Source organism: Lactuca serriola, chromosome 9 (assembly GCF_051521515.1).
Source record: "Lactuca serriola cultivar US96UC23 chromosome 9, Lser_US96UC23_V15, whole genome shotgun sequence".
Classification (NCBI taxonomy): Eukaryota; Viridiplantae; Streptophyta; class Magnoliopsida; order Asterales; family Asteraceae; genus Lactuca; species Lactuca serriola.
In genome coordinates this window covers 53,540,001-53,567,359 of record NC_136416.1, presented here as the reverse complement: position 1 = coordinate 53,567,359, position 27,359 = coordinate 53,540,001, and the positions used below count along the sequence as shown (strand labels likewise).

General features: G+C 40.7%; 2 protein-coding genes and 1 pseudogene across 2 annotated transcripts in view; 2 read left to right on the top strand and 1 right to left on the bottom strand.

Moving 5' to 3' along the window:
* Nucleotides 1-18,646: 18,646 nt before the first annotated feature.
* On the top strand, nt 18,647-19,234 carry LOC145075703 (uncharacterized). The gene has a single exon (XM_079021844.1). The coding sequence runs from the start codon at nt 18,647-18,649 to the stop codon at nt 19,232-19,234; it is 588 nt and encodes a 195-aa protein (XP_078877970.1).
* Nucleotides 19,235-20,367: 1,133 nt separating this feature from the next.
* On the bottom strand, nt 20,368-21,180 carry LOC145075702 (uncharacterized; annotated as a pseudogene).
* Nucleotides 21,181-23,358: 2,178 nt separating this feature from the next.
* Nucleotides 23,359-27,359, top strand: part of LOC145075701 (protein FAR1-RELATED SEQUENCE 5-like) — a 12,992-nt gene continuing 8,991 nt past the window's right edge. The window contains exons 1-2 of the mRNA XM_079021843.1: nt 23,359-23,475; nt 23,587-23,612. Coding sequence (XP_078877969.1) covers nt 23,359-23,475; nt 23,587-23,612 — 143 coding nt within the window. The remainder of the gene's footprint in view (nt 23,476-23,586; nt 23,613-27,359) is intronic.

Sequence of the window (27,359 nt, the reverse complement as noted above, 5' to 3'; positions counted from 1 at the left end):
TCAAGCATAACATGAATTAGGGTTACGAGTTTACCGTAGATAATGTTTACAAGAGTACAGAATTTCCTAGCTAGAATGCTAGTTGTGACATGTCGACATCATTTGACTGGAGAATCTTGATGGGTTTTGGTCATAAGACATCCTATGTGCTCATACAAACCCTAATGCTTGGATCTAGGTTTCTCTATTGTACATGCAAGTTATCCAAGACTATAAACCCTAATTCTAGCATATGGAAATCAATATTAACATATAATTAGGTTTATGATATTACCTTGATTGTTATGTAGTAATAACAATCCCAATTCCTCCTTGAATTGGCTTTGGAAGGCTTAGAGTCACAAGTGTCACTCCTCTAATGGCTTACAAACACCCTGAGCAAGTGGAGAAGGTATAAAGAGAGAGGAGAGAGGTAAGAATTCGTCCTTAGGACTTCTTAGGAAGGCTTAGACGAATTCATGAGCCTTAGGGGGTTTATATAGGTGTAAAGATTAGGGTTTTAGTCCTTATCCTTATCTAGTTGCTTGCCCACCAAGCAACCATAAGATAAGTCTTAGAAATCCTTATCCTAGTCGAATTCTAAGGCATTATCTCCTTAAATTTGTTCACCCTATATTTAAGATAATCCTTACCTTATTTTGTAACTATCACATAATTACAATTCAGCCCCTCTAGTTTAATTAATTACACTTGATCACAAAATTAATTCTTAATTAATTATTGACCAATATTAATTAAACAAATATGATTTCTCCTTTAATATATTATTCTTATAACATATTAATAAATCATAATAACCTCTCTCTTTATTTATTTCTCCAATCAAGTTGCTTAGGTGAAGGCAACCCAAAAGGACCATGCACCATCGGGTCAAGTACATACCAAAATAGTTATGGACTTAGACACTAATCCAACAATCTCCCACTTGGATAAGTCTAACAACTATTCTGCGTATGACTTCAGATCCTGATCTGCAATCGTAGCTTTCCAAAGCCGCTGTCAACTCTGATCCTATCAGATACGCGTGTCCTTAGATAAGGGATCATATATTCCTCCATTCTAGATATCATATGAGATATGATTTCAAATCATTCTCTTTGTACTATATCTCGATTCCCGATTTATGATGACTGACTAATTGAACAAATCAAATTAGCCCTAGCCCGGCCGAGCATTTACGTTTGTCATCACTAAACCATCGAGGGGCCCAAAGATATCGCTTTTATCCTACTTTGGATAAAAGGAACGGATAAACTTTGATACAATGCTTGCTTACACTCACTCACCGAATCACACACAACAATATGTTTTATAACACCAAGTTACTAGTGCGTTTACATATTATCAATGTGCAACCGATTTGCAAGATACAACTCACACATCTCAGTTTCAAGAATATAAGATGTTATCGTCTCACCAATCACTCGTGATACAATTCATGGAGTGATCCAAGTGAGCGTGGGTTTGATCCAATGCTCAAATCACATTCATAAGCACTCATGAACGTTGCAGCAAACATTTGCTTATGTCTAATGCTCTTTAGACAATCCACACACCAATTCACGACAGTCTTCATTCATATCTACTTCCAACATATGAACGACTGTGGCCCGTTTGAATAATTCGATTATTCTTAATAAACTCAATTATTCTGGAAGTCAAAACATGCAAATGTGAAATACAAGAATAATACTAATCCCATATGGCCTCAAACCTTTGAGTATAAATAAAACGCCTTTTATTTATCACCATATTGATTACTCATTATTTGTCGTTTCGGTTAATCAACTTCTTACTTGAATTACAACACTTGTCCCATGTTCCTAGCATGCACACAATGTTTACCTAGATTCTAACATTTTATGCAACTTATCCTTTGGTAATGTCACTGCACCAAAGTCACAAAGACTATTGCCAATGATATTACAAAGTCTTCTATCGGAGATTGTTACAAGACAATTCCTTAGATATGATGTCTCTCACTCAAAGTTCATTCCTTTGAACATCCTTTTGCATAAAAGTTTCTAATCTAGTCATAGATTTTTAATATTCAATTCCCAATACAGATACATTTCCATATTTTCCATATGACAACTCATTCTTAATAGAATCTCATCTATTCGTAATGATGTCGATATGGTTCTTCCAATATGGACACATTTCCATATTTTCCATATGACAACTCATTCTTAATAGAATCTTCTCTATTCATAATAATGTCGATATGGTCCATCCAATACCATGCTTCCAACTACTCACAAGCGACCAATCCTCATCGAACTTTGGATTGTCCTTTGATAGTTGTTTAATTATTTTAGTCAAAACCAATTCTAGTCCCTTTTCCCTCTAAATGCGCTCGACATTTGGAAAAATTTAGAATGGTCAAACATTAAAGCATTTGCAATCGATCCTATACCCGAAGCGTATGGGACACGACGCATAATGTTTTATTTTCTATGTTCTCAAAATTCGAATTGTGAAGAGGAATGCCGTAATCATAATCGAAATTTTAAGAACACACTATGTACCCTTGACTAAATTTATTAACATTTCTCAATCTAATCCTTTAGATTTGAAATGAAGCATAATATTCTCTCCTTTAATTATAGCAAAACAACTATTCCATCCTTACAACTTTGCAAAGAATGACTCTTGTTTTCTATAATTAATATTGCCAACTTGCAATACTTTCCTTAATAATCATACAATCATAACATTTATGCTCCCACTATCATGATGATTATTATAAAACATAACACTTATGCTCCCACTAGCTTTGACATGTATTCATAAACATCTTAACTTTCAGTGATTGTAAAATTGCATTCTCGAATTCGATTATGGTTACGGTATCCCTTTCCATAATTTGAATTGTGAGGTTTGGCAATTAGTGTTAAGTGTTTAGACACACATATGAACTATCGAAGACAAAGGTGTATAAGTTCAAGAAACCTTGATAAAAGATTATCAAATCACTAATAAACACTTAAGACTAATTGCCAAACCTCACAATTCAAATTATGGAAAGGGATACCGTAACCATAATCGAATTCGAGAATGCAATTTTACAATCACTATCTTCTTAAAATCTTTCTTAGTGAAAGCATTTCCTCACAATCATTTTCATGAAGGAGGAAATCTTATGACACTTAGATTTAAACGGTGTATGTGTTCCTATCCATGTGAATTTGTTAAAACTAAAGTTTACGACAAATTCAAACTCATATGGACCGAACTTTCTTAATCTTGATTTCTTGCCTTATAGTAGCACAACTGCCCACCATGTCTTCGAAGTAGTTAAGCAGCTCACCCTTTCCTATCAATGTACCTTTCATTGATTAAGGTGCTTTGCCTTTTATGCGTTCAAAATGAGAACTCATAGAACTCACATGTATAATTAACTCGATTGGATTGGCACAGAAACAAAATGATGTCAACACGATAGGTTGTAAACCTCAACTCGTGTGCTAGTGATGATCGATAATGTTTATTTGATTTGTTCTTGAAACCTTTCAAGACCATTAAGACTCCCACTGACTCCTTGACATATAAGATTCTCTTGTCAAAACATTTCTTGACAAATAAATATTCAAGAGTTAGTGTAGCTTTTATCAAGACAAAACACTTCATAACTTTGGTCCTAGTTGGTCTTTGTCTTATCCAAGACATCACAACTTTCCACAATTGATGAATGTTATAGACCTTCTTAATAATTATCACTCAATTTCACAATCTTAACTCTAAGACTTGTTTTTGGAACGAAGTATGATTGACTTCTTGATTTAACCATTTCTTCAATCCTTGATTCCTCTTCTTAGACATACAATTGTACTAAGACTTACTTAGAGGATCAATTAAGATATGGTTCTTAATCACTAAGACCTATCATAAAGCATAAAAGCTACTCTCCCTTCTTCTTAGAATGGAGAAACTTTTATCTTTCTGCCTACTTGATTCTTCTTATTTGTTCTGCTATTGATTTAAACCTTTTCAATCAATTCAGAATTACACTTAATCTTATAAGTATAATCATATTTACTAAACCTTTAGTAAATCATGACAAATAACTTTGTTACTCTTATGGTGGACTTGATCGATACGCAACTTTGTGTACTCGATCTCCTAGTCCTTCACTTGACACTTTGTCAATGAATTAGTCTAATTTCCAAATATGAAATTTCTCATTCATCGTGCAACCAAGTTGCATGATTCCAATTTTCTGTCCAATTGAAACTTGGGCGATGAGAAACTCTCCCTATTTGGTAAACTCTCGACTTTCCATAAATAACATAATAAGAACCAAATCCATTATTGCTAATAATAGAAACATTCAAACATCAATTTTTCATATACGCCATTGCAAGGATAAATAAATAATATAAAATCAAAATTTATTTTATTGCGGAAAAATTTGTCCTTACAATGCAATTCATTGAAAAACTATGCTAATACATCTTTCTTAGCAATCTAATTATAACTCTAAGTAGTAGCTCAAGAATCTAATCTTCGAGAAATGCGATCGAAATCCATTCCTTCACGGTTAGATTCTGCTCGCTTCTTCACTTAAGCTTCCTTTCATTTCTTCGATCCTACAAAACATCAATCGCAATCTTATCGCATTATGTATTTAGAATCTAGAATGAAGCTTAAAAGAGTTATTCAATGGATTTTACCTAAATTAGAGCCATACGTTTCGACTCTCCCATCTCTTAGATCTCTTAGGTAAATGGGGCAGCTTCGTCTCCAATGCCCTTTCTCTTGGCAATAAAAGCAAATTGACTCTTTTGGAACATGACATGGAACTACTTCAGACATTGCCTTTCTCTTATGATCAAACTTTTCGATCATAGCATGTCTTTCGTTGCCATTGTCTATATCCATAGAGTTCTTGAAGGCAAATTCACCGATCAACTTTGCTTTTCTATTGCGCCAAATCATTGCTGATTCAGCAGCAATAAGCATATAGGTGAGATCTATAAGGGTCACATCGCGGTTCATCATATAGTACTCTCTTACGAACTCACTATATGAGTTAGGAAGTGACTGAAGAACCCAATCAACAGCCATTTCCTCACAGACAACGGATCCCAACATTCTTAACCTATCAATGTGTGACTTCATCCCTAGGACGTGTGCATACACCGGCTTTCCTTCTTTATGTTTACTTGCCAAAAGGGCTTGAGTGATCTTGAACTTTTCAAGCCTTTGAACTTGTGGGTTAGGGAGAATAATTGGAGGAGGAGGAGGAGAAAGTGAAGCATGATCTCTTGTTCCTCGATCGAATCATGGAATATCATCTTCGTGTGCAATGCTTGTTCCATGGGATTTGAGAAGACCATAGTTGTCAAACTTTGACATCTACAAAATGGGAGAAAAGGAATTCAAGTTAGTTGATAGATTGAGTCCTTAGTAAATCACCCAAATGAGATACTAAGGCTAGGACCCAACACAATATTCCACAACTCGGGAGAGGGATGCCGTAACCCTAATTGCAGAACATTTGAAGGTAAGTGAATGACGATTCACTAATTCCCACCACGAAAAACGAAAAAGAAATTTAAGTTTTAAATCTATGAAAACTCCTAGATTCTTTGAGATTCATTGAACTTTCAATGGCATGTTTAAATCTCGATATGCCCCTCTTGTTTGTGACTGGGATGCCAAGGATCACAAAGCGGGTGTGAATAACCATGCAAACTTACATGGTGCCCTCACATGTTACAGTCACCTATTCGATGTGCCAGTAAACCACACACGCTCCACCGAACTATGACCAACATCGAGTCACCCTTTGCTACCTTTGCTTAGAACCATTTAGTGTGCCGGTTAACCACACACGCTCCACTAACGTCTTCGCAAGGGCACAAAGTGTAATTTCATGGAATTACATCAATTCACTTTTGCCTAAGTAACTACTATTGGGAATTTGTAAAACATTTAGTTACTTTTTTATTTCATTATACTTATAATGGAAGGTTTTGTCCTATCCTACCCGTTCGGCTAACGACCCTCCACTAGTCAAGAGTGCGGTGGGTAAGAGTGGATACCCATTCAATCGCCATTTTATAGGCAAATTCCTTAAACACCCCTTATATACCAGCTTCGTGAATGAGGCCTACTAACGGTAAGACTGACTTTAATCATACATATATATAATGTTAGACTTTTAATGTTATATATAGTATAGGGTGTATTTTATACTTTCAAAATACTAGGTGGTCTAATTTAACAATTATACTTTTAATTCAATTAAATTGTAAACCTAAACATTTATGGATTTATTAAATCTCTATTAATTATACACCTTAATTAATTAATAAATCCATAAGGGTGTGATTTGAACTTTTTCAAAACTATACTAGAGTTTTAGAATTTAACATTCCTAATTAAACTTTTAATCAACTTTTAAATTCCAAAACTTGAGGGCAAGTTTTGAAACATTTCAACACATTAGGGTTTAGAATTTAAATGTACATCAAAATTAAACTATTAATCAAAATTTAAATTCCAAAACTTGAGGGCAACTTTTGAAACCTTTTTCAAAACATTAGGGTTTTAACTATTTAAATTTTAAAACAACAAAACTTTTGGGTTCAAATTTAAACTATAAAAGCTAAAGGGCAAAATATGAAACTTTTCATAACAACAAGGATCAAATAACAAATAATCTAAATTAACAATTAATCACATAATTATCCATATTTGATTTATTTAACGATTTCTTGCAAAACAATATATCAATTTAATCAAAATAATTTAAACAATTATCACATAAGGAAACAATTATCTTATTAATTTGTAACGACCCAAATTTTCACGACCAATTTTTTTTTTAAAACATTACTCTAAGATTATTCAACCCTGATCACATGTGACGTGACGCATTCGCCTAATGGCTAAGACCCATTATTCAGAGTCCCACGTAGCACGAAGCAAGCAACATTCAGATAAGGGTAACCATCTTAATTAACTTTATCTACTTTCAGGAACTGAGCTAGCATTTAGTGCTAAGCTCATACTATCAGGCATAACCTAATCAGGCTATCCTACTTACTGTCTACTCAATATCTAGCATGCAATTCTCATACAACTGAAACACATAAAGCAGGCACATAAGGCATCACTCCTAGATCCTTAGTCCTATTCTAGCATGCTGTTCTACAAAAGCTGATAAACATAACATAAACTTGTACGGGTACTTTAGGGAATACTTACTTGAGCTCGGCCGGTCGTGCACATCACACACTTCGTTCTTTCTCAAAACTCTTTTCTCAATTTTAGAAAACATTTTCTTTTAGAAAATCTTTTAATCCCTCGATTTGAGTTTAGACACTCCCGAAGGTGTGTCCGAATCCCTCAAACCAGGGCTCTGATACCAACTTGTAATGACCCAAATTTTCACGACCAATTTTTTTTTAAAAACATTACTTTAGAAAATATTAATAGCTAAAAACATCGTTTGATCAACCATAACATAAAGTGAACCATGTCTGAAAACCAAAACATACAACCAATCAAAATATCAGAGTACAAATCCCAGTGAAGCTCGTAAATACGGAAACCAGAGAGTGTGTGTGTGTGTGTGACATGCTGCTACCGCGCCGGCTCCTTTCCCCTAGCTGAGGAGGTACCTGAAACCAAAACTAAAAACTGTAAGCACAAAGCTTAATGAGTTCCCCCATCGTACCACATACCATACAAACACATAACATACTTACTGCCAGGCTATTCTGGGGTGCCTGACTACCTGGTATGACCGTTCTGGGGTGCCGTCCTACCCGTGTCAAGCCATTCTGGGGTGCTGACTATCCATCGGTCCTAACAACCGATCTTCGGGGACTAGTCCCCTCTTACTACCTTTATCTCATATAACATAACAAGCCAACATGCAATCATATCATCACGTACTGTCAGACATATCTGGGGTGTCCGACCTACCCTTCGGTCCTAACAACCAAACTCTACAACTATCACATATACATATCATGCCAGCATACAACATATCAGGTAGTAGCAAACCTAGATGATATCACAAAGACAATCATCTAACATACAACTCCTACTGGTGGGCCGACATTGTGGCCGAAGACCCACCGCTACTAGAAGGTAACTCACCTCGAAGTAGCTGCTGATCTGATCGGGAACTGACTGCCTACTACTGCTGCTGCTGCTGCTCCGGAAATCCTCCGGCTGCAATTCCCACAACATACGCAATCAAACACTGCTCACTGACCTTTGGGTAAAATGACCATTTTACCCCTGACCATGCCCTAAGTCAAAGTCAGAGTCAACTTTCAGTTGACCCGACTCGCCGAGTTGGCTTTCCAACTCGCCGAGCCACCACCCAAACGATTGACCTGGATCCCGTTCCTACTCGTCGAGTTAGGCGACGACTCGACGAGTTCTCCTTCTAAACTGATATTCAAGTCCTTCATCCTACTCGCCGAGTTGTATGAACAACTTGTCGAGTTCATCTTCATCCGATGAACACTTATGCTAAGACTCGCCGAGTTGTATGAACAACTCGCCGAGTCTGTTCTTGATCTAAGGAGATTGCCTTGAACTCGCCGAGTCTGGGCATTGACTCGCCGAGTACCTCCATAGATGATTTCAGCTTCTGACTCACTGAGTCACACCCCGTGACTCACTGCCCACTCGACACTACGAAAAGGGGACAAACTCGAAGACTCGCGAACAGACTCGCCGAGTCATATGAACGACTCGCCGAGTCGTTGCCATGCACCCACTAAATACACAGATTTGCTCGATTCCAGTCCATGCCATTCACAGATCTGGACTTCTAGGACACGATTCACACATAAAGTTTCCAACTTTACGTGTGGATATTCACCAATATGGATTTTAGGGCTCAAAATGCCTCAAAAGGGTAGATCTAGGGTGAACAAGCAACATGGGGCCATAAAGCTAACAGATCTGAGCTCCTGGAGCTCAATCTTGCCTAGATCCAGAGGCCAAACATCTTATTACGACATATAATGCACATACAAGCTTGGGGATTTGTCCAAGAAAGACCTAAATGAAGTACTAAGCATAGAATCATGGGGAAAACGGGTTATACCTCAAAGGAACTGCTGGAAGAACACAATAATGCCTGGATGGCTTCCCTTCTTCTGGATCTACTTCCTTCCTCCTTCAAAACCTTCAAAAGCACACAACAAAGCTTCAATTCTTCAAAGAACAAGCATAAACGAGGGTTGGGAGCTCTGGGGAGAGAATGGGGGTTGGCCTGGGGCGGAGGTGTTGCTTAAATAGGGTGCAAACCCCTGAAACTTAGGGTTTCATCCAACAGCTGTGACTCGCCGAGTCCAGGATATGGACTCGCCGAGTCCAAGGCTAAAAGAAGAGAAATACTCAAATAAGATTTACGTACCAGGAATCAGGTGCTACAAATCTCCCCCACTTATTTTAGACTTCGTCCTCGAAGTCTGCTGCTCGACCCTGAAACAGCTCGGGGTAATGCTCCATCATCTCTTCCACCGGCTCCCAAGTCCATTCCGAACCCTTGCGGTGCTACCATTGCACCTTCACTAGCTCCACCCTCTTGTTCCTCAAATCCTTCGACTTCCTGTCGAGGATTGCGACTGGGCGCTCAATGTAATTCAGGCTGTCATCAACCTGAATATCCTCGAAAGGCACTACTGCAGAATCGTCCACTAAGCACTTCCGCAACTGAGAAACATGGAAAGTGCTGTGGATCTGGCTGAGCTCGGCTGGCAGATCCAACCTATACGCTACCTTGCCCACCCGGGCTACGACCCTGAATGGTCCGATGAATCGCAGGCCCAACTTGCCCCACTTCCTGAATCGAATGACGCCTTTCCAGGGTGACACCTTCAGGAGAACCATATCCCCGACTTGGAACTCCAAGTCGGATTGACGCTTGTCGGTATAACTTTTATGCCGACTCTGAGCAGTCTGAAGCCTGCTCCGGACCTGCTGGATCCTCTCGGTCGTCTTGAGCACCACTTCGGTGCTCCCCATCACCCTCTGGCCAACTTCACCCCAGCATATCGGGGTCCTGCACCTCCGTCCGTACAACATCTCGAAGGGAGGGCGGTCGATACTCGCGTGATAGCTGTTGTTGTAGGAGAACTCGGCCAGGGGAAGATAGGTATCCCAACTACCACCGAAGTCTAGCACGCACGCCCGCAGCATATCCTCCAGAGTCTGGATGGTCCGCTCGCTCTGACCATCCATCTGCGGGTGAAAGGCAGTGCTAAAATGCAGACGAGTGCCCAACTCGTCATGGAATCTCTTCCAAAATCTGGAAGTAAAACGCACATCCCTGTCCGAGATCACCGATACTGGCACCCCATGCCGTGCCACAATCTCCCTGATATAGATGTCGGTCAGTTTCTCGGCCGATATGCTCTCCTGAATCGGGATAAAGTGAGCACTCTTGGTCAATCTATCCATGATGACCCAAATCGAATCCACTCCACGTGCGGTCCTGGGAAGCTTCGTGATAAAATCCATCGTGATATCTTCCCATTTCCACAGTGGAATATCCAACGGCTGCATCTTGCCATGCGGTCTCTGATGTTCGGCCTTGACCTTCCTGCAGGTCAAACATCGCTCGACGTACCATGCCACATCCCGCTTCATGCAGGGCCACCAATAGTCTAGACGAAGATCCCTATACATCTTCGTCGCCCCGGGATGAATAGAGAATCGGGACTTGTGCGCCTCCTCCATCAAAATCTGGCGCACGCCTCCATGATACGACACCCACACCCTACGGTGTAGTGTCAATAGTCCCCGGCTATCATAATCAAAGGAGGAAACCTGACCCACCACACGCTCGCTCTTCCGATGCTCCTCCTTGATAGCCTCCTATTGAGCCTCCCGAATCTGCTCCAACAGGGGAGTCACCACGGTCATCCTCATGCAAACGTCCCTGACCGGCGCTGCCTTGCGGCTAAGCGCATCGGCCACCACATTGGCCTTCCCCGGGTGGTAAAGGATCTCACAATCATAATCCTTCACCACGTCCAACCATCGACGCTGCCTCATGTTCAGATTCGGCTGATCCATGAGGTACCTCAAACTCTTGTGGTCCGTGTAGATGGTACATCGAACCCCGTAGAGGTAATGCCGCCAAATCTTGAGGGCAAAAACCACCGCCCCCAACTCCAAATCGTGCGTCGGGTAGTTTGCCTCGTGAGGCTTGAGCTGCCTCGAAGCGTAGGCAATGACATGCCCCCTCTGCATCAGTACCGCGCCCAACCCAGAAATGGACGCATCACAGTAAACCACAAAATCCTCTACGCCCTCTGGCAGGGCTAAGATCGGCGCCTCGCACAATTTCTGTCTCAGCGTCTCAAATGCAGCCTGCTGCTCAGGTCCCCACCGAAAGACCACGGCTTTCTTCGTCAGCCGCGTCAGGGGCACGGCTATCTTGGAGAAATCCTGGATAAATCTCCGATAGTAGCCTGCCAATCCCAGGAAACTCCGAATCTCAGATGGAGACTTCGGAACCTCCCATCTCATCACGGCCTCGACCTTGGCCGGATCGACCAGAATCCCGTTCTGGTTGACGAGGTGTCCAAGAAATTGCACCTCGCGCAACCAAAACTCACACTTGGAGAACTTGACATACAAGCTCTCCCTCCTCAGGGTCTCCAACACCTCCTTCAGATGCTCCTCATGTTCCTCCCGAGTCTTGGAATAAACCAAGATGTCATCGATAAACACTATCACAGACCGATCCAGCATCGGTCTGCACACGCGGTTCATGAGGTCCATGAACGCGGCAAGATCATTGGTGAGCCCAAATGGCATCACCATGAACTCATAATAGCCATAGCGCGTCTGAAACGCGGTCTTCTGCATATCCTCCTCCCTGACCCTCATCTGATGATAACCCGAACGCAAATCAATCTTGGAGAACCAAGATGCTCCCTGAAGCTGGTCAAAGAGGTCATCGATCCTCGGAAGCGGGTAACGGTTCTTCACTGTTACCTTGTTCAGCTCCCGATAATCTATACACATCCGATGTGACCCGTCCTTCTTCTTCACAAACAGAATCGGGGCTCCCCAGGGCGAACTGCTCGGACGAATAAATCCCTTGTCTAGCAGCTCCTGCAGCTGCGTAGACAATTCCTGCATCTTGGGAGGAGCCAACCGATACGGTGCCTTGGCTATCAGAGCCGCACCAGGAACAAGGTCAATCCTAAACTCAACCTGTCGCTCCGGAGGTATCCCAGGAAGCTCCTCTGGAAAAACATCTGCGAAATCTCGGACCACCGGAACCCCGCTCACTGTCGCCTTACCCGCCTCCCGGGTATCCATCACATACGTGACATATCCTGCGCATCCCTGCTGAAGGTAGCGCCTAGCCCTCGCTGCTGAACATACAGCGGGTCCATACTGAGGCCTCTCACCATGAATCACTAACTCTCCCCCGCTTGGGGTCCTGACCCGCACTAGCTGCTGCGCGCAATCTATCACCGCCCCATTAGGGCTCAGCCAATCCATGCCTATAATCACCTTGTTCCCACGCAACGGAATGGGAACCAAATCTACCAAATAGCGCTCCTTGAACAAACGCAGCACGCAATCTCGAAATACCATCGATGCTCGCACCGATCGATCATCAGCAATCTCCACCTCCAAAGGGCAATCTAACTCGCCTGATGACTCATGAAACTTCTTGCTAAGCGCAAGGGAAACGAATGATCGGATGCACCCGAATCAAATAACACCTGAACTGGGAGGCCGTTCACATGGAACGATCCTAATGCATACATATACATACAGAGCACATATTAATAACATAACATCATAAAAATAAGATAGAGGGAAAGAATCATACCCGTCACCACATCGGGTGCGGCGCGTGCCTCCTCGGTAGTCAGCTAAAATGCTCGGCTCCTCACCACTGGAGCCTCTGCCTTGCCCTGTCGGCCATCCGTGATCCGCAGGGTCGTTGGAGCTGGCGCCTTCACCGGCGCTGAGACTGTCAACTGGGGGCAATTGGCCTTCTTGTGGCCCCTCTGGTTGCAGTGGAAACACAGCAACTCTGATGTCTGAATGACTGCTGCCGAAGCAGTGCAATCCCTGCTGATGTGCCCAGTCTTGCCGCACTTGTAGCAGCCTGATGATCCCATCCTACACGCCCCCTCGTGCGGCCTGCCGCATTTCCTGCAGCGGCTCGGTCCTGACTGGCCTTTCGGCCTACCATCTGATCCCTTGGGCTTCTTCCCCGAAGCCCCTCCTGCCTGACCCTCCTCTGATTTCCGTTTCCGGATGTGCTCCAAATCTATCTCCCTCTCCCTTGCCCTGGCAATCATAGAGTCCAAGGTAGGGCAAGTCGAAAAGCTAACATGCTCCCGGATGTCAGCTCGTAGCATATCATGATAACGAGTCCTCCTCATGTCCTCGTCACCAGCATACTGGGGCACCAACAAAGCCCTCTCCCGGAACTTGGCGGTGATCTCCGCCACAGTCTCCGTCGTCTGCCTCATGTCTAGAAACTCCCTGGCCAGCTGCTGAAGCTCGACAGCCGGCGCAAACTCTGCCCTGAACCTGGTCACAAAGTCCGACCAGGTCATAGCCTCGATAGCTGAGGCTCCCAACGAGTCACCCACTGACTCCCACCAATCCCGGGCTCGGTCCCGTAAACACCCTGCTGCATACCTCACCTTCGACCCCTCGGGGCAGAAGCTAGTCAACTGGGCAGACTCGATGTCTGCAATCCATCGCCTGGCAGCAATGGGGTCTTTCACCCCATGGAAATCCGGCGTACCACTGCCCCTGAAGTCCTTGAAGGATAGTGTGCGAGATCATGACTGGCTAGAGGCCATATCACTCCTGAATGCCCGAAGGCGATCCTCCATCAACTCCATGATCCCTTCCTTGATCGACCCAAAGAGAATGGGGGTCGACTCACGGATACCTCTGGTGATCTCTGACGCGATGAACTCACGTAGTCCCTCATCAACCGGCTCGGAACCTGATCCCGAACCTGACCCCTCTCCTGAACCGCCATCTACCAGCCTCGATCGAAGTACCACCATTCTGCAATACATCACAACAATCATTAGTGATACTGATACTTCCTGAGGGATCACAACTATTTATAAGTTCCCTGGTCTTATCTTGGCCTTCCTTGGTTCGGGTACGGATCCTTTGCTTTCAGTAGTACGGGACCATACTACCTTCCACATCTATCCGTACCTTCTTCAAGGAATGCCTCGACTCCACCAGATCCCTTTCAGTACTGCTGATCACTGCTATACTCATCCTAGGCTTGCCCTAGGGAAATCTCTAATTCCACTCTAACCAGTCCTCAGCTGCTGCAAGCCTCCTCGTAATGCCAATTAGCCATTACCCGAATACCATCTCATGTGACGAGGCTCAGATAATCCTTCGAGTACCCGACTCGTCCCTACAACGGTTGGAATCAAACAAGAGTTGCGTAGTAGGATCAAATCCGACACTCTAAGCTTATTCAACCCTGATCACATGTGACGTGACGCATTCGCCTAATGGCTAACACCCATTATTCAGAGTCCCACGTAGCACAAAGCAAGCAGCATTCAGATAAGGGTAACCATCTCAATTAACTCTATCTACTTTCAGGAACTGAGCTAGCATTTAGTGCTAGGCTCATACTATCAGGCATAACCTAATCAGGTTATCCTACTTACTGTCTACTCAATATCTAGCATGCAATTCTCATACAACTGAAACACATAAAGCAGGCACATAAGGCATCACTCCTAGATCCTTAGTCCTATTCTAGCATGCTGTTCTACAAAAGCTGATAAACATAACATAAACTTGTACGGGTACTTTAGGGAATACTTACTTGAGCTCGGCCGGTCGCGCACATCACACACTTCGTTCTTTCTCAAAACTCTTTTCTCAATTTTAGAAAACATTTTCTTTTAGAAAATCTTTTAATCCCTCGATTTGAGTTTAGACACTCCCGAAGGTGTGTCTGAATCCCTCAAACCAGGGCTCTGATACCAACTTGTAACGACCCAAATTTTCACGACCAATTTTTTTTTTAAAACATTACTTTAGAAAATATTAATAGCTAAAAACATCGTTTGATCAACCATAACATAAAGTGAACCATGTCTGAAAACCAAAACATACAACCAATCAAAATATCAGAGTACAAATCCCAGTGAAGCTCGTAAATACGGAAACCAGAGAGTGTGTGTGTGTGTGACATGCTGCTACCGCGCCGGCTCATTTCCCCTAGCTGAGGAGGTACCTGAAACCAAAACTAAAAACTGTAAGCACAAAGCTTAATGAGTTCCCCCATCGTACCACATACCATACAAACACATAGCATACTTACTGCCAGGCTATTCTGGGGTGCTTGACTACCCGGTACGGCCGTTCTGGGGTGCCGTCCTACCCGTGTCAAGCCATTCTGGGGTGCTGACTACCCATCGGTCCTAACAACCGATCTTCGGGGACTAGTCCCCTCTTACTACCTTTATCTCATATAACATAACAAGCCAACATGCAATCATATCATCACGTACTGTCAGACATATCTGGGGTGTCCGACCTACCCTTCGGTCCTAACAACCAAACTCTACAACTATCACATATACATATCATGCCAGCATACAACATATCAGGTAGTAGAAAACCTAGATGATATCACAAAGACAATCATCTAACATACAACTCCTACTGGTGGGCCGACATTGTGGCCGAAGACCCACCGCTACTAGAAGGTAACTCACCTCGAAGTAGCTGCTGATCTGATCGGGAACTGACTGCCTACTACTGCTGCTGCTGCTGCTCCGGAAATCCTCCGGCTGCAATTCCCACAACATACGCAATCAAACACTGCTCACTGACCTTTGGGTAAAATGCCATTTTACCCCTGACCATGCCCTAAGTCAAAGTCAGAGTCAACTTTCAGTTGACCCGACTCGCCGAGTTGGCTTTCCAACTCGCCGAGCCACCACCCAAACGATTGACCTGGATCCCGTTCCTACTCGTCGAGTTAGGCGACGACTCGACGAGTTCTCCTTCTAAACTGATATTCAAGTCCTTCATCCTACTCGCCGAGTTGTATGAACAACTCGTCGAGTTCATCTTCATCCGATGAACACTTATGTTAAGACTCGTCGAGTTGTATGAACAACTCGCCGAGTCTGTTCTTGATCTAAGGAGATTGCCTTGAACTCGCCGAGTCTGGGCATTGACTCGCCGAGTACCTCCATAGATGATTTCAGCTTCCGACTCACTGAGTCACACCCCGTGACTCACTGCCCACTCGACACTACGAAAAGGGGACAAACTCGAAGACTCGCGAACAGACTCGCCGAGTCGTTGCCATGCACCCACTAAATACACAGATTTGCTCGATTCCAGTCCATGCCATTCACAGATCTGGACTTCTAGGACACGATTCACATGTAAAGTTTCCAACTTTACGTGTGGATATTCACCAATATGGATTTTAGGGCTCAAAATGCCTCAAAAGGGTAGATCTAGGGTGAACAAGCAACATGGGGCCATAAAGCTAACAGATTTGAGCTCCTGGAGCTCAATCTTGCCTAGATCCAGAGGCCAAACATCTTATTACGACATATAATGCACATACAAGCTTGGGGATTTGTCCAAGAAAGACCTAAATGAAGTACTAAGCATAGAATCATGGGGAAAACGGGTTATACCTCAAAGGAACTGCTGGAAGAACACAATAATGCCTGGATGGCTTCCCTTCTTCTGGATCTACTTCCTTCCTCCTTCAAAACCTTCAAAAGCACACAACAAAGCTTCAATTCTTCAAAGAACAAGCCTAAACGAGGGTTGGGAGCTCTGGGGAGAGAATGGAGGCTGGCCTGGGGCGGAGGTGTTGCTTAAATAAGGTGCAAACCCCTGAAACTTAGGGTTTCATCCGACAGCTGTGACTCGCCGAGTCCAGGATATGGACTCGCCGAGTCGACAACTTAAACGTGTCCCGGGTCCCGCATCTACTCGGCTAGTTGGACCTGTGACTCGCCGAGTCCAAGGCTAAAAGAAGAGAAATACTCAAATAAGATTTACGTACCAGGAATCAGGTGCTACATAATTGATAAATATCTTCAATTAGATCAAAAATATAGTCAAATATATCATATAATCAGATTAATATTGATCTAACATGATAAGGTAACCATCCATAAGCAAAAACAGCAAGAAATCCCGAATATACCTCTGTCTGACGCACCGACTCGCCGAGTCACCCTCTGGAACTCGCCGAGTAGGGGCAACTCGCCGAGTCCATCAAGCAGAGCACCAAAAATCGAATTTTTTAAACATATCAAGCATTAATACAATAGAAACCAATCAAGGCTCTGATACCACTGATGGGTTTTGGTCATAAGACATCCTATGTGCTCATACAAACCCTAATGCTTGGATCTAGGTTTCTCTATTGTACATGCAAGTTATCCAAGACTATAAACCCTAATTCTAGCATATGGAAATCAATATTAACATATACTTAGGTTTATGATATTACCTTGATTGTTATGTAGTAATAACAATCCCAATTCCTCCTTGAATTGGCTTTGGAATGCTTAGAGTCACAAGTGTCACTCCTCTAATGGCTTACAACACCATGAGCAAGTGGAGAAGGTATAAAGAGAGAGGAGAGAGGTAGGAATTCGTCCTTAGGACTTCTTGGGAAGGCTTAGACGAATTCATGAGCCTTAGGGGGTTTATATAGGTGTAAAGATTAGGGTTTTAGTCCTTATCCTTATCTAGTTGCTTGCCCACCAAGCAACCATAAGATAAGTCTTAGAAACCCTTATCCTAGTCGAATTCTAAGGCATTATCTCCTTAAATTCGTTCACCCTATATTTAAGATAATCCTTACCTTATTTTGTAACTATCACATAATTACAATTTAGCCCCTCTAGTTTAATTAATTACACTTGATCACAAAATTAATTCTTAATTAATTATTGACCAATATTAATTAAACAAATATGATTTCTCCTTTAATATATTATTCTTATAACATATTAATAAATCATAATAACCTCTCTCTTTATTTATTTCTCCAATCAAGTTGCTTTGGTGAAGGCAACCCAAAAGGACCATGCACCATCGGGTCAAGTACATACCAAAATAGTTATGGACTTAGACACTAATCCAACAAATCTTTCTCTATATTATTATGTTTTTTCTTTTTCTTTTTCTTTTCTTTTATTTTTATTTTTATTAAGATTCTCTATATGTATCCTTATTTCATTATATATATATACATATATATATATATATATATATATATATATATATATATATATATATATATATATATATATATATAATATGCTTGTTTCATTTTCTCTCTATCTTTTATCTCTTTTCAAAATGAATCCAAACATACGGAAAATAGTAATGGAAGTTAACGATGATAGTTCTATCATCTGCTTATCAATAATAATTTGTTACCTATATTGTCTCGTACACAACTTCTTCTTCAGAATAATGCTAGTTCAAGCAACATTCAAAGGAGAAACACAATCGACAGAGATCATTAAGAGGTTGAACAAATGCTGATCCGACATTATTTTGTGGATGTTCCACTTATTGTCACGTGTAATTTTGCAAAAGGTTCAGTATGAGAAAATGTTTGTTTATGCGACTTGTTGGTGACATGGAGATTAATTATCCTTATTTTCAAACAACATGGGATGCAAAAAATCAGAGAAGTTTCAGTGCGCTACAAAAATGCACATCAGCTCATGAAAACTTTTGCTACGGTGTTGCACAAATGTATAAGGCTGAATATTTTTGTTGTCTAACATCCATTGACATTCAACTTTTGTATGAAGCATATGGAGTTAGACATGGATTCCCTGAAATGCTTGGTAGCGTTGACTGCACACATTGGAATTTAAGGGATTGTCTAACGGAATTGAGAGGCCAATACATGACGGGTGACCATCAGTATCCATCAATGATACTAGAAGCGGAGATGTCACAAGATTTATGGTTTTGGCATGCATTATATGGTGTAGCCAATTCGAACAATGATTTACACGTCCTCTACTATTCACCACTTTTGATGAAAACTATCATGGAACGAGACTTGATTGTTCTGAATGATGAACAGTACATACATGTTTACTATCTTGTGGATGGAATATATCTATCATGGGTTGTATTTGTGAAGGTATATCCATATCCAGTAACTGAAAAAAAAGATACGATTCAAGGCAGCATAAAAATCAGCAAGAAATGATGTAGAACATGCTTTTGGGGTCCTTAAAGGATATTAGGACATGTTAAGTATGTCTGCACGGGCTATGACGGTGAAGAAAAAAATATGATGTATGTTTTTATTATACTAAACAATATGATATTGATAGATGCGGGTGTTGCGATATTTCCTATGTATCAGCCCGACCCCCCCCCTCCCCCAACCGACGAAGTCGATGACCAAGAAATAGTACTTGAATTGCGCAATGTTAAAACCCACCACCAACTTCGATCTGATCTTACTGATCACTTTGAACATGTCTATATTCCAATTCCGGATAATAACTAATTAATTGTAATTGTCGTTTTATGATTTAAATTATGCTGTCTTTTTTAAGTGTATTCTTTTAATTATCGTGTTTTAGCTTCATTTAACTTTAGGTAATTTTGAGAAATACTTATATTTGATTTATTTCCATTCATCATACATGAATGATAAGATCCATCTAAAGGACTAAATTTCATCCATTTGACAACCAAACACGCAACATAATAAAATCTCTTATTTAAAATATTGTTAAAATCCTCAATTTGAACTAGACCTAAAAGGGTTTTGGTCTATGTGATCAATGGCAGTGGATAAATAATCCACATGTTATATTGGCACATCAAACGACGTTGTTGCTTTAAATGTAGAGCAACACACTTTCATTGATTTATGCATCATCTTACTTTATTTGTAATCCTTGTGCTAAGCAAAAATTTCAAAAATCCTTTAAACAATTGATTTTGATGAAACACCAAGAATTCAAACCTATATAGTTTTTATATCAAAAAAAAAAGCAAAGAAACAGAAAAGTTGTAAACTACTAACATACATAATCTAACATGGTCTCAAGAAGCATACATATAACATACCCCTCACGTTTAGATAAAATTAAGAGTAAAAAACAAGTTGTAATCTATTCCTATGATGACTCAGCTACATGTTTCTTGATACATGTGGACTACTACATAATACATACCATTTCGCAGCCTGTAGAAAACTTTGGATTTCCTTTTACATCTCTTCAGTTTGCAAGCTCTTAAAGGAGTGATTTAATCTCTATGAATTTCAGATTCCATATATCAAAAAAATGTAAATAATGTAATAACAAAAGAATGAAGAAAAAATACTTACGAGTACTTGATTAATCCATCCCATCCACACGTAGCAACTTTACTTTGTTCCAATGGATGCCACTAGGCCCCAATGCAAACTCCATTATGACACTCCGAAGTTCTAAAAATGTTACAACTTTTCCAATCCCAAAACCAGCATTTACCTTCACCATCACCCAAAATCACATATCTTCCATCTGGTGAAAAATTTACTTGACAGGCATATCCAGCCACAATATGTCCAACAAATCTCTTCTTTTTATTTTGCCGAAACCTCTCCCTTGTGCTATATATCAGAATCTGATTATCCAAACTCTGTGCAGCTAACCAATTCCCATTTGGATGAAGTGAAATGGATGGCATAGAGTGCATGTGAGGTTCACTTATGTACTTTATCACAACAGGAATACCAAATTCCCATACACGAAGAGATTTATCATCACTAGAAGTCACAAACCTTCTGTTGTTGTCAAAAAATGTTATTGTATTCACTGCACCTTGATGTTGATCATACTCTTGAGTAATTTTCCCTGTATTAATGTCCCACTGAACAATCTTTTTATCACTCATACCCACTAAAAGAATTTTTTGTTTATCGTCATCTGGATCTAGCTTAACCACATATGGTATTTTCCCTGTTGAAAAAGTGGATATCACCTGCCCTGTTTCGGTATCCCAATACTTGATGTTCTTATCATATCCAGCAGTTAGAAACTTAGACCCATCATTACAAAAGGATATGTCACGAACTGCTTTTAAGTGCCCCATGTAAGTCCTCAAACACTTTCTTGAATTGAAAACGTCCCAAATCTTCACCTTGCTATCCATTCCAACCAGTTGGTTAAGTGGGCCTGATAATTTAGTCGGTTTGATTTTGCAATGCTAAATAAGTCTGGAGAATTTTGTCGGTTTGATTTCTGTCACATCCATAAAATTCATAAAAATTTAAAACATTTTCAAACATCCAAAATCCATTAGTTATTCCGAAATGTTTTCAAAATAGTTTCATATCGGAGAATCCTAGAAATCAAAATCATAAAATATGAGGAGGTGCACGATCAAGCCTTCGCCTTACTGCGATCATCCGAAGTACCTGAAACAAAATCCAAAATTGTAAGCCCGAAGCTTACTGAGTTCCCCCAAAATACCAACACCATACAAACCAGAACAATATCATAATAAACAACATGCATATAGAGTCTTCGGTATGACTGTACCGCCCTCACCGGGACTTTAGTCTGTCTGGACCACTCTCAGAACCTTCAACATGTCTGGTCCACCCTATCGGGCCTTCATCCTGTTTGGACTGTTCTCCGGGCCTTCGACCTGACAGGTACGCCCCATTGGGCTTTCTGTCTATCCAGGCCGCCTTGGGTTTGTTGGCCTAGAGTACAAAGCAGGACCGCCTCAACCAACCCGCAAATACATAATCAATATATACATATCAAACACTAGCTAGCACGTACAGACACTCATAAAAATCTAACATGTCACTAATCATAGCATCGTCCTATATACCAGGATACAGATCACTACGCATAGCACCATCCTATATACCAGGATACAGATTAAACATATCACTAAGCATATCATCATGTGATAACCACAATAACAATCAAAAAAGGGCTTGCATTGGTGCCTTCGACCGTGTTAGTATAGTGAGGAAAACTCACCTCACAAGTAGTGCTGAACCGATAAAATCGAATCCCAACCCACAACTCTAAACTCACATGCCTGTAACCACCATATGAATAATTCTATTAAAATCCCAAATTACCAAAATACCCTCAGGTGTCCAACTTGGTTAACCATGGTTAAAGTCAAAGTCAACAGTCAAGGTCAACAGTCCATGTTGACCCAACTCGTCAAGTGCATCTACTGACTCGTCGAGTTCCTTTATATCTCATAAGATCGTAAAAAGCTCGAGACAACTTGCCGAGTTACCAGAGCAACTCGTCGAGTTCTTCAGTGTTCAGAAAACCGGGAAAACTCAACCAACTCGTCGAGTAATCTCATCAACTCGTCGAGTTCACTCAGTATCCAGAAAGCAGGAAACCCTATCCAACTCATCGAGTTTTCCTGTCTGAACGTATTCAGCCCTTTCCATTCAAAACCAAGGCCCCAAACTATAGATCTAGCCCCCTTAGGATTGAGATACCACGTAAAGTTGTTAACTTTACGTGCATGCAAGGCATCAAAGGGATTAAAACACTCATATGAAGCTTATTATGGGTTTTACAGTATGAAGGAGGGCCAATATTTAATAAAGTTGGCAACTTCAAGTCCAAGGAGGCCCTAATATGCTCAGATCTGAAGTCCTAGCTTCAAAGCATGCTCAAGAGCAAGAATGACTCAATAAGAAGCTACAAATGACCATAAACTCTCCAATGGAGAGATCTAACAGAGGAGTGCTCAAGATGGCGACTTTTTTTACCTCCAAATGGTTACAAAAACAGTGAAGCTCCCGGATCTAATGCCTTCTACACAATCCAGCCTCTTCAAGCTTTTAGTTTCCTCCAAAAGAACACAAAGTTTACTCTCCAAAGCTCACAGACACTCAATAAAGTAATAAAGCACATCTAGGGTTTCTCTCTGGACAATGAGGTGGTAAGGGAGGCCGGTGAGGGGACCTAAAGTCCTTTAAATAGGGTGCAAACCCTAAAAATTAGGGTTTTCATGCACAACCTCAACTCGTCGAGTTGGGATCCTCCAACTTGTCGAGTAGGTTCCGTAATCCACGTGGCCTTATTAGTTTCTACACGACGAGTTAGGGCCTCCAACTCATCGAGTAGGTCTTATGTGATGTACAAAAGTTCTTAAAATTCATACATGAGATTTGGGATGTTATAATTTCCCATATGTTCTGCCTGCACCATTTAATGGTAAGTATGTATTGTGTTTATTTTAGTCGATTCAAATTCCAAGGTTTGTTTTTTTATGACCCTAAAAGATGTAATTTTGCATTCTATTTTAGGAATTTTTGCGATATTGAGGAACAATGGAATGATGACATGGCCTGAGAAAGTAAAGTTTTCAATTGGGTCGTTTCCTACAATATTAGGTGGAAAGGCTTATGTTGAGGCTCAAGATGGTCTTAGTGTTCAGGACTGGATGAGAAAGCAAGTATGTAAATATTTAAGTAATTTTTTATGGGTTTGGGTTGAAATTTGTCATCCTATTATTCCTTGTGTCCACATTTGATCCTTAATGTGAATTTGATGATTTTTTGTCTAGAAATGGCTTGTAACACTCCAAACCAGGTATTACCTTAAAGCCTTTGAAGATTTTAAAAATTGCATAATAAGTCCCTTAAGTACATTGGGCGTACTCATGGGTACGCTTAGCGTACTATGTATGATTGATCATAGAGGGACAGCACGTACGTTAGGCATACCAAGAGTACGTTGGGCGTACGTGAAGGATCTCCAAACCCTAATTTTTGGACTTGAGACCTATATAAGCACCCATATCTTATTTGAGCCTCACCCTAATCAGCCTTTTCACCTTCAAACGTCTCTAAAAACCCTAACACCATTTGAGAGTGTGTTATGAGCTTAAGGAGTGCATTTGTGGCCATTTTAGTGTCCATTCAAGAAGGAGAAGTTGTCAAGCAAGCTTGGAGTGACATTGGGCTTCAAGAATCTACATCTAGTTCACCTTGAGGAGCTTATGGAGGTATAAAGCTTTGATCTTTCCATCTTATTCATTAGATCTAACTATGGTTTTCTAGTTTTGTCCCTTTTGTTGGTTTTGGATCTCCTCTTGTGAGTTGAGCAACTCCATAGGCTGGAAAGGTTAGATCTGAGGTCCTTTCGTCCATTCATAGCATAAAAATGAAGTCTTGATGGGTTTTTTGAGCTCATGCATGGATTAAGATCCTTGGAAAGGTATTAATGGGTTGTTGGGAGCGTATGAGACATGTAAAGGCATAAAGTTGCCAACTTTATGCCCTAGGTAGTCTTAATGAGCTTAGATCTGACTATTGGACGTGAGAAAATAGAGTATTAAGCACTTAATGGAAGAAAGTGCTTAATCTATTAGTACGCTAGGCGTAACTTAGCGTACACAGCACATACGACCCAGGGACTCAGTACGCTGCGCGTACCAGGGTAGTACGCTAAGCGTACATACAACAGATGGACTTGGACTTGTTTTGGGCCTTTGAGCTTTTGGGCCTCAATTAGTCATTGGGCCTAGTCATGTTTTGGGGTTAGTAGGCCAGTTTATCTGTTTTGGACCATAGGTGTTATGATTGGGCCTTATTGGGCCATGAGCCCCATTAATGATTTTGGATGTGGACTTTGGGCCCATTAACTAAGGAAAACCTTTTGGGCCTTTGTGAAAGGACTTGGAGTTTAGGTTTTTCAATTAGGTTGTGCTTAGCCCTAACATTGAGTGATATTATTATTGTTCAGCACGGGTGTTTACGGACTGTTAGGAGAGCAGCCTTCGGATTCTACAAACAGAGGTGAGTTTTCTCATTATACCAATGGGTCTAAGGCACCAAGGTCATCCCATTTTATGATATGTGGTGCACTAGCTATTGTAGAGATATGTGGTATGATAGTTAGCTTTATGCTAAGTTGTATGTTAGTGATTTTGTGATATTTGCATGAAAGACCATGGGGGAGCCCATGACACTTGGATGTAAGACCATGTGGGGGAGCTCATGGCTGTCCGACAGGGAAAGACCATGGGGGAGCCCATGGCACTTAGGTGTAAGACCATGTGGGGGAGCCCATGGCATCCTTACACAAGGATATGTGGTAGAGATAGCTTATAGCTAATGTTGTATGGTAGAGATAGCTTTATGGCTAACATGATATGTGGTATATGGTATAGATAGCTTTATGGCTAATATGATATGTTATGTGGTAGAGATAGCTTTTATACCTAATATGATATGTGTTATATTGCTTGTGTGAGGGGTATGCTCTGGGGGACTCACTAAGCATTAGCTTACAATTTGTGGATTTGTTTCAGGTACATCTGAGCCCAAGGGCAAGGGCAAGGCTTGATGGCGTGGTGTGTACTCTCTCACCGACATTTTATGGGACACTCTGATGTTTTTAAATAAAGTTGTAATGAATGTGGATTTGAAAACAATTGTATTGGGATTTCATGGTTTATGGAAATGTGTTTGACTAATTAAAAATGAAAAAAAATTCTTTTGAAAATTTGGGTCGGTACATGGCTAATCATTTGTTTACTGGTTATGAACCTACTTAGGTTTGACTCTTCTAACAATGAATGAAGCACACGGATGGAAGATATTTTTTGTCGGCAGAACAACAACTAAGTAACAAATGGAGGGTCATGCATATGGAGAAGATCCATTTGTAGATTCATGGATATCCACAGTAAGTTCACCTAGTTGAAAACTTCTATTTTCTAAGAGAGATGAAGAACTCTTCAGATATTTGTTAGAAGATATTTGTTAGGTGGTATTTGACTATAAGTGTGTAATGATTCACATGTAAATCACAAGTGAATTACATATGATTTACATATGAATCACATGCAATTCACATGTAAATCACATGTGATTCACATGTAAATCAAAAGTGAATTACAAATGAATTACATATGATTTGTTGGATAAGGTGTCTAAGTCCATAACTATTTATGGTATGTACTTGACCCGACCCGGCATGGTCCATTTGGGTTGCATGGCACCATGCAATTGGATAGACTAAATGAGAGAAATAACACTTGTGGTTTATTAATATATTATAAGTTCTAATATATTAATAATATTATTTAATTAGTTTGATCGAGAATTAATTTTAGAATTAATTAAGTGATCAAAAGATAACTAATTAAATATATGGTTTGATTATGTAAATCATCCATAACTTATATAGTGGGCTAAGAGGCTCCATGGATAATCAAGTTGGGTTGAACCCATTGGATGCTCCATGGGAGTTACAAACTCATGGGTCATGGAAATGAAGAGTCATGACACATTAGGGTTTACATGGTGTAACCCTAAATGTGTCAACACTATATAAAGCTCATGTTTCTCCCAAAAATCGGCCATGACATGCATGTTTGAGGGCTAGAGCCGATTTGTGAGTGTTACACTTTCTCTCCAAGTTTACTCCATAGCATTTGGTGTTGTGTGAAGCATTTGAGGCATCATACTTGGGGTGCTAGGCTCACAAGGTTTCAAGGACCAAAATCAACAACAAGGTATGTAGTTCTATCTTTCATCTAAGTTAAAATTGTTCTCCATGTATGCTAGATAGGATCATAACCTTGGGAATCAAATTTGCATGAGAATTAGACAAACATAGATCCAAGGTTATTAGGGTAGCATGTACACTTAGGAAGTGTTAGAATGCTCAAAACCCATCATGATTAACATGTAAATCATGTGTAATTCACATATGTATCATATGTAATTCACATAGAAATTAAATTACATGTGATTCACATGTAAATCACAAGTAAATCATATATGAATTACATATATATGTACACATGCATTTTGTGTCACTATTCCGTTAATTTTTTTTTGTTGAATTTCACATCTGAATCTTAAAAGATACAATCACATGCGAATATCATATTGTAGCATCATTATGATAGGTACTTCAAATTTCAACCCTTTAATTCATTTATATTGCATTTGGTCCCAAAGTTCAAGAAATATATGCAAAAATGGCCTTAATGGCATTATGGTAAACTGAGGCTTTGGAATACGCAATGCGTACGTGGTGTACCTTGAGCATACTATGGCGTGCCCTAGTACGTTGGGCGTACTTGCTAAATGAAGAAACTCTAATTTTTAGGGTTTTGCTGGTATTTAAGCATCCTTATGGCCTCATTTTCCTTCACCTTATCAGCCTCCATCCTCTCGTTCGTGTTTATAACCCTATTTCTCCTTGAGCAGCCATTTCTAGCCTAAAAGTGTGTGTTTGTGTGCTTAGAAGAAGAAGGAAGGAAGCCAACCTCATCTTGGAAGAGTAAAGCACCTTGGATCTGGGATTTCTACTTCATTTGCA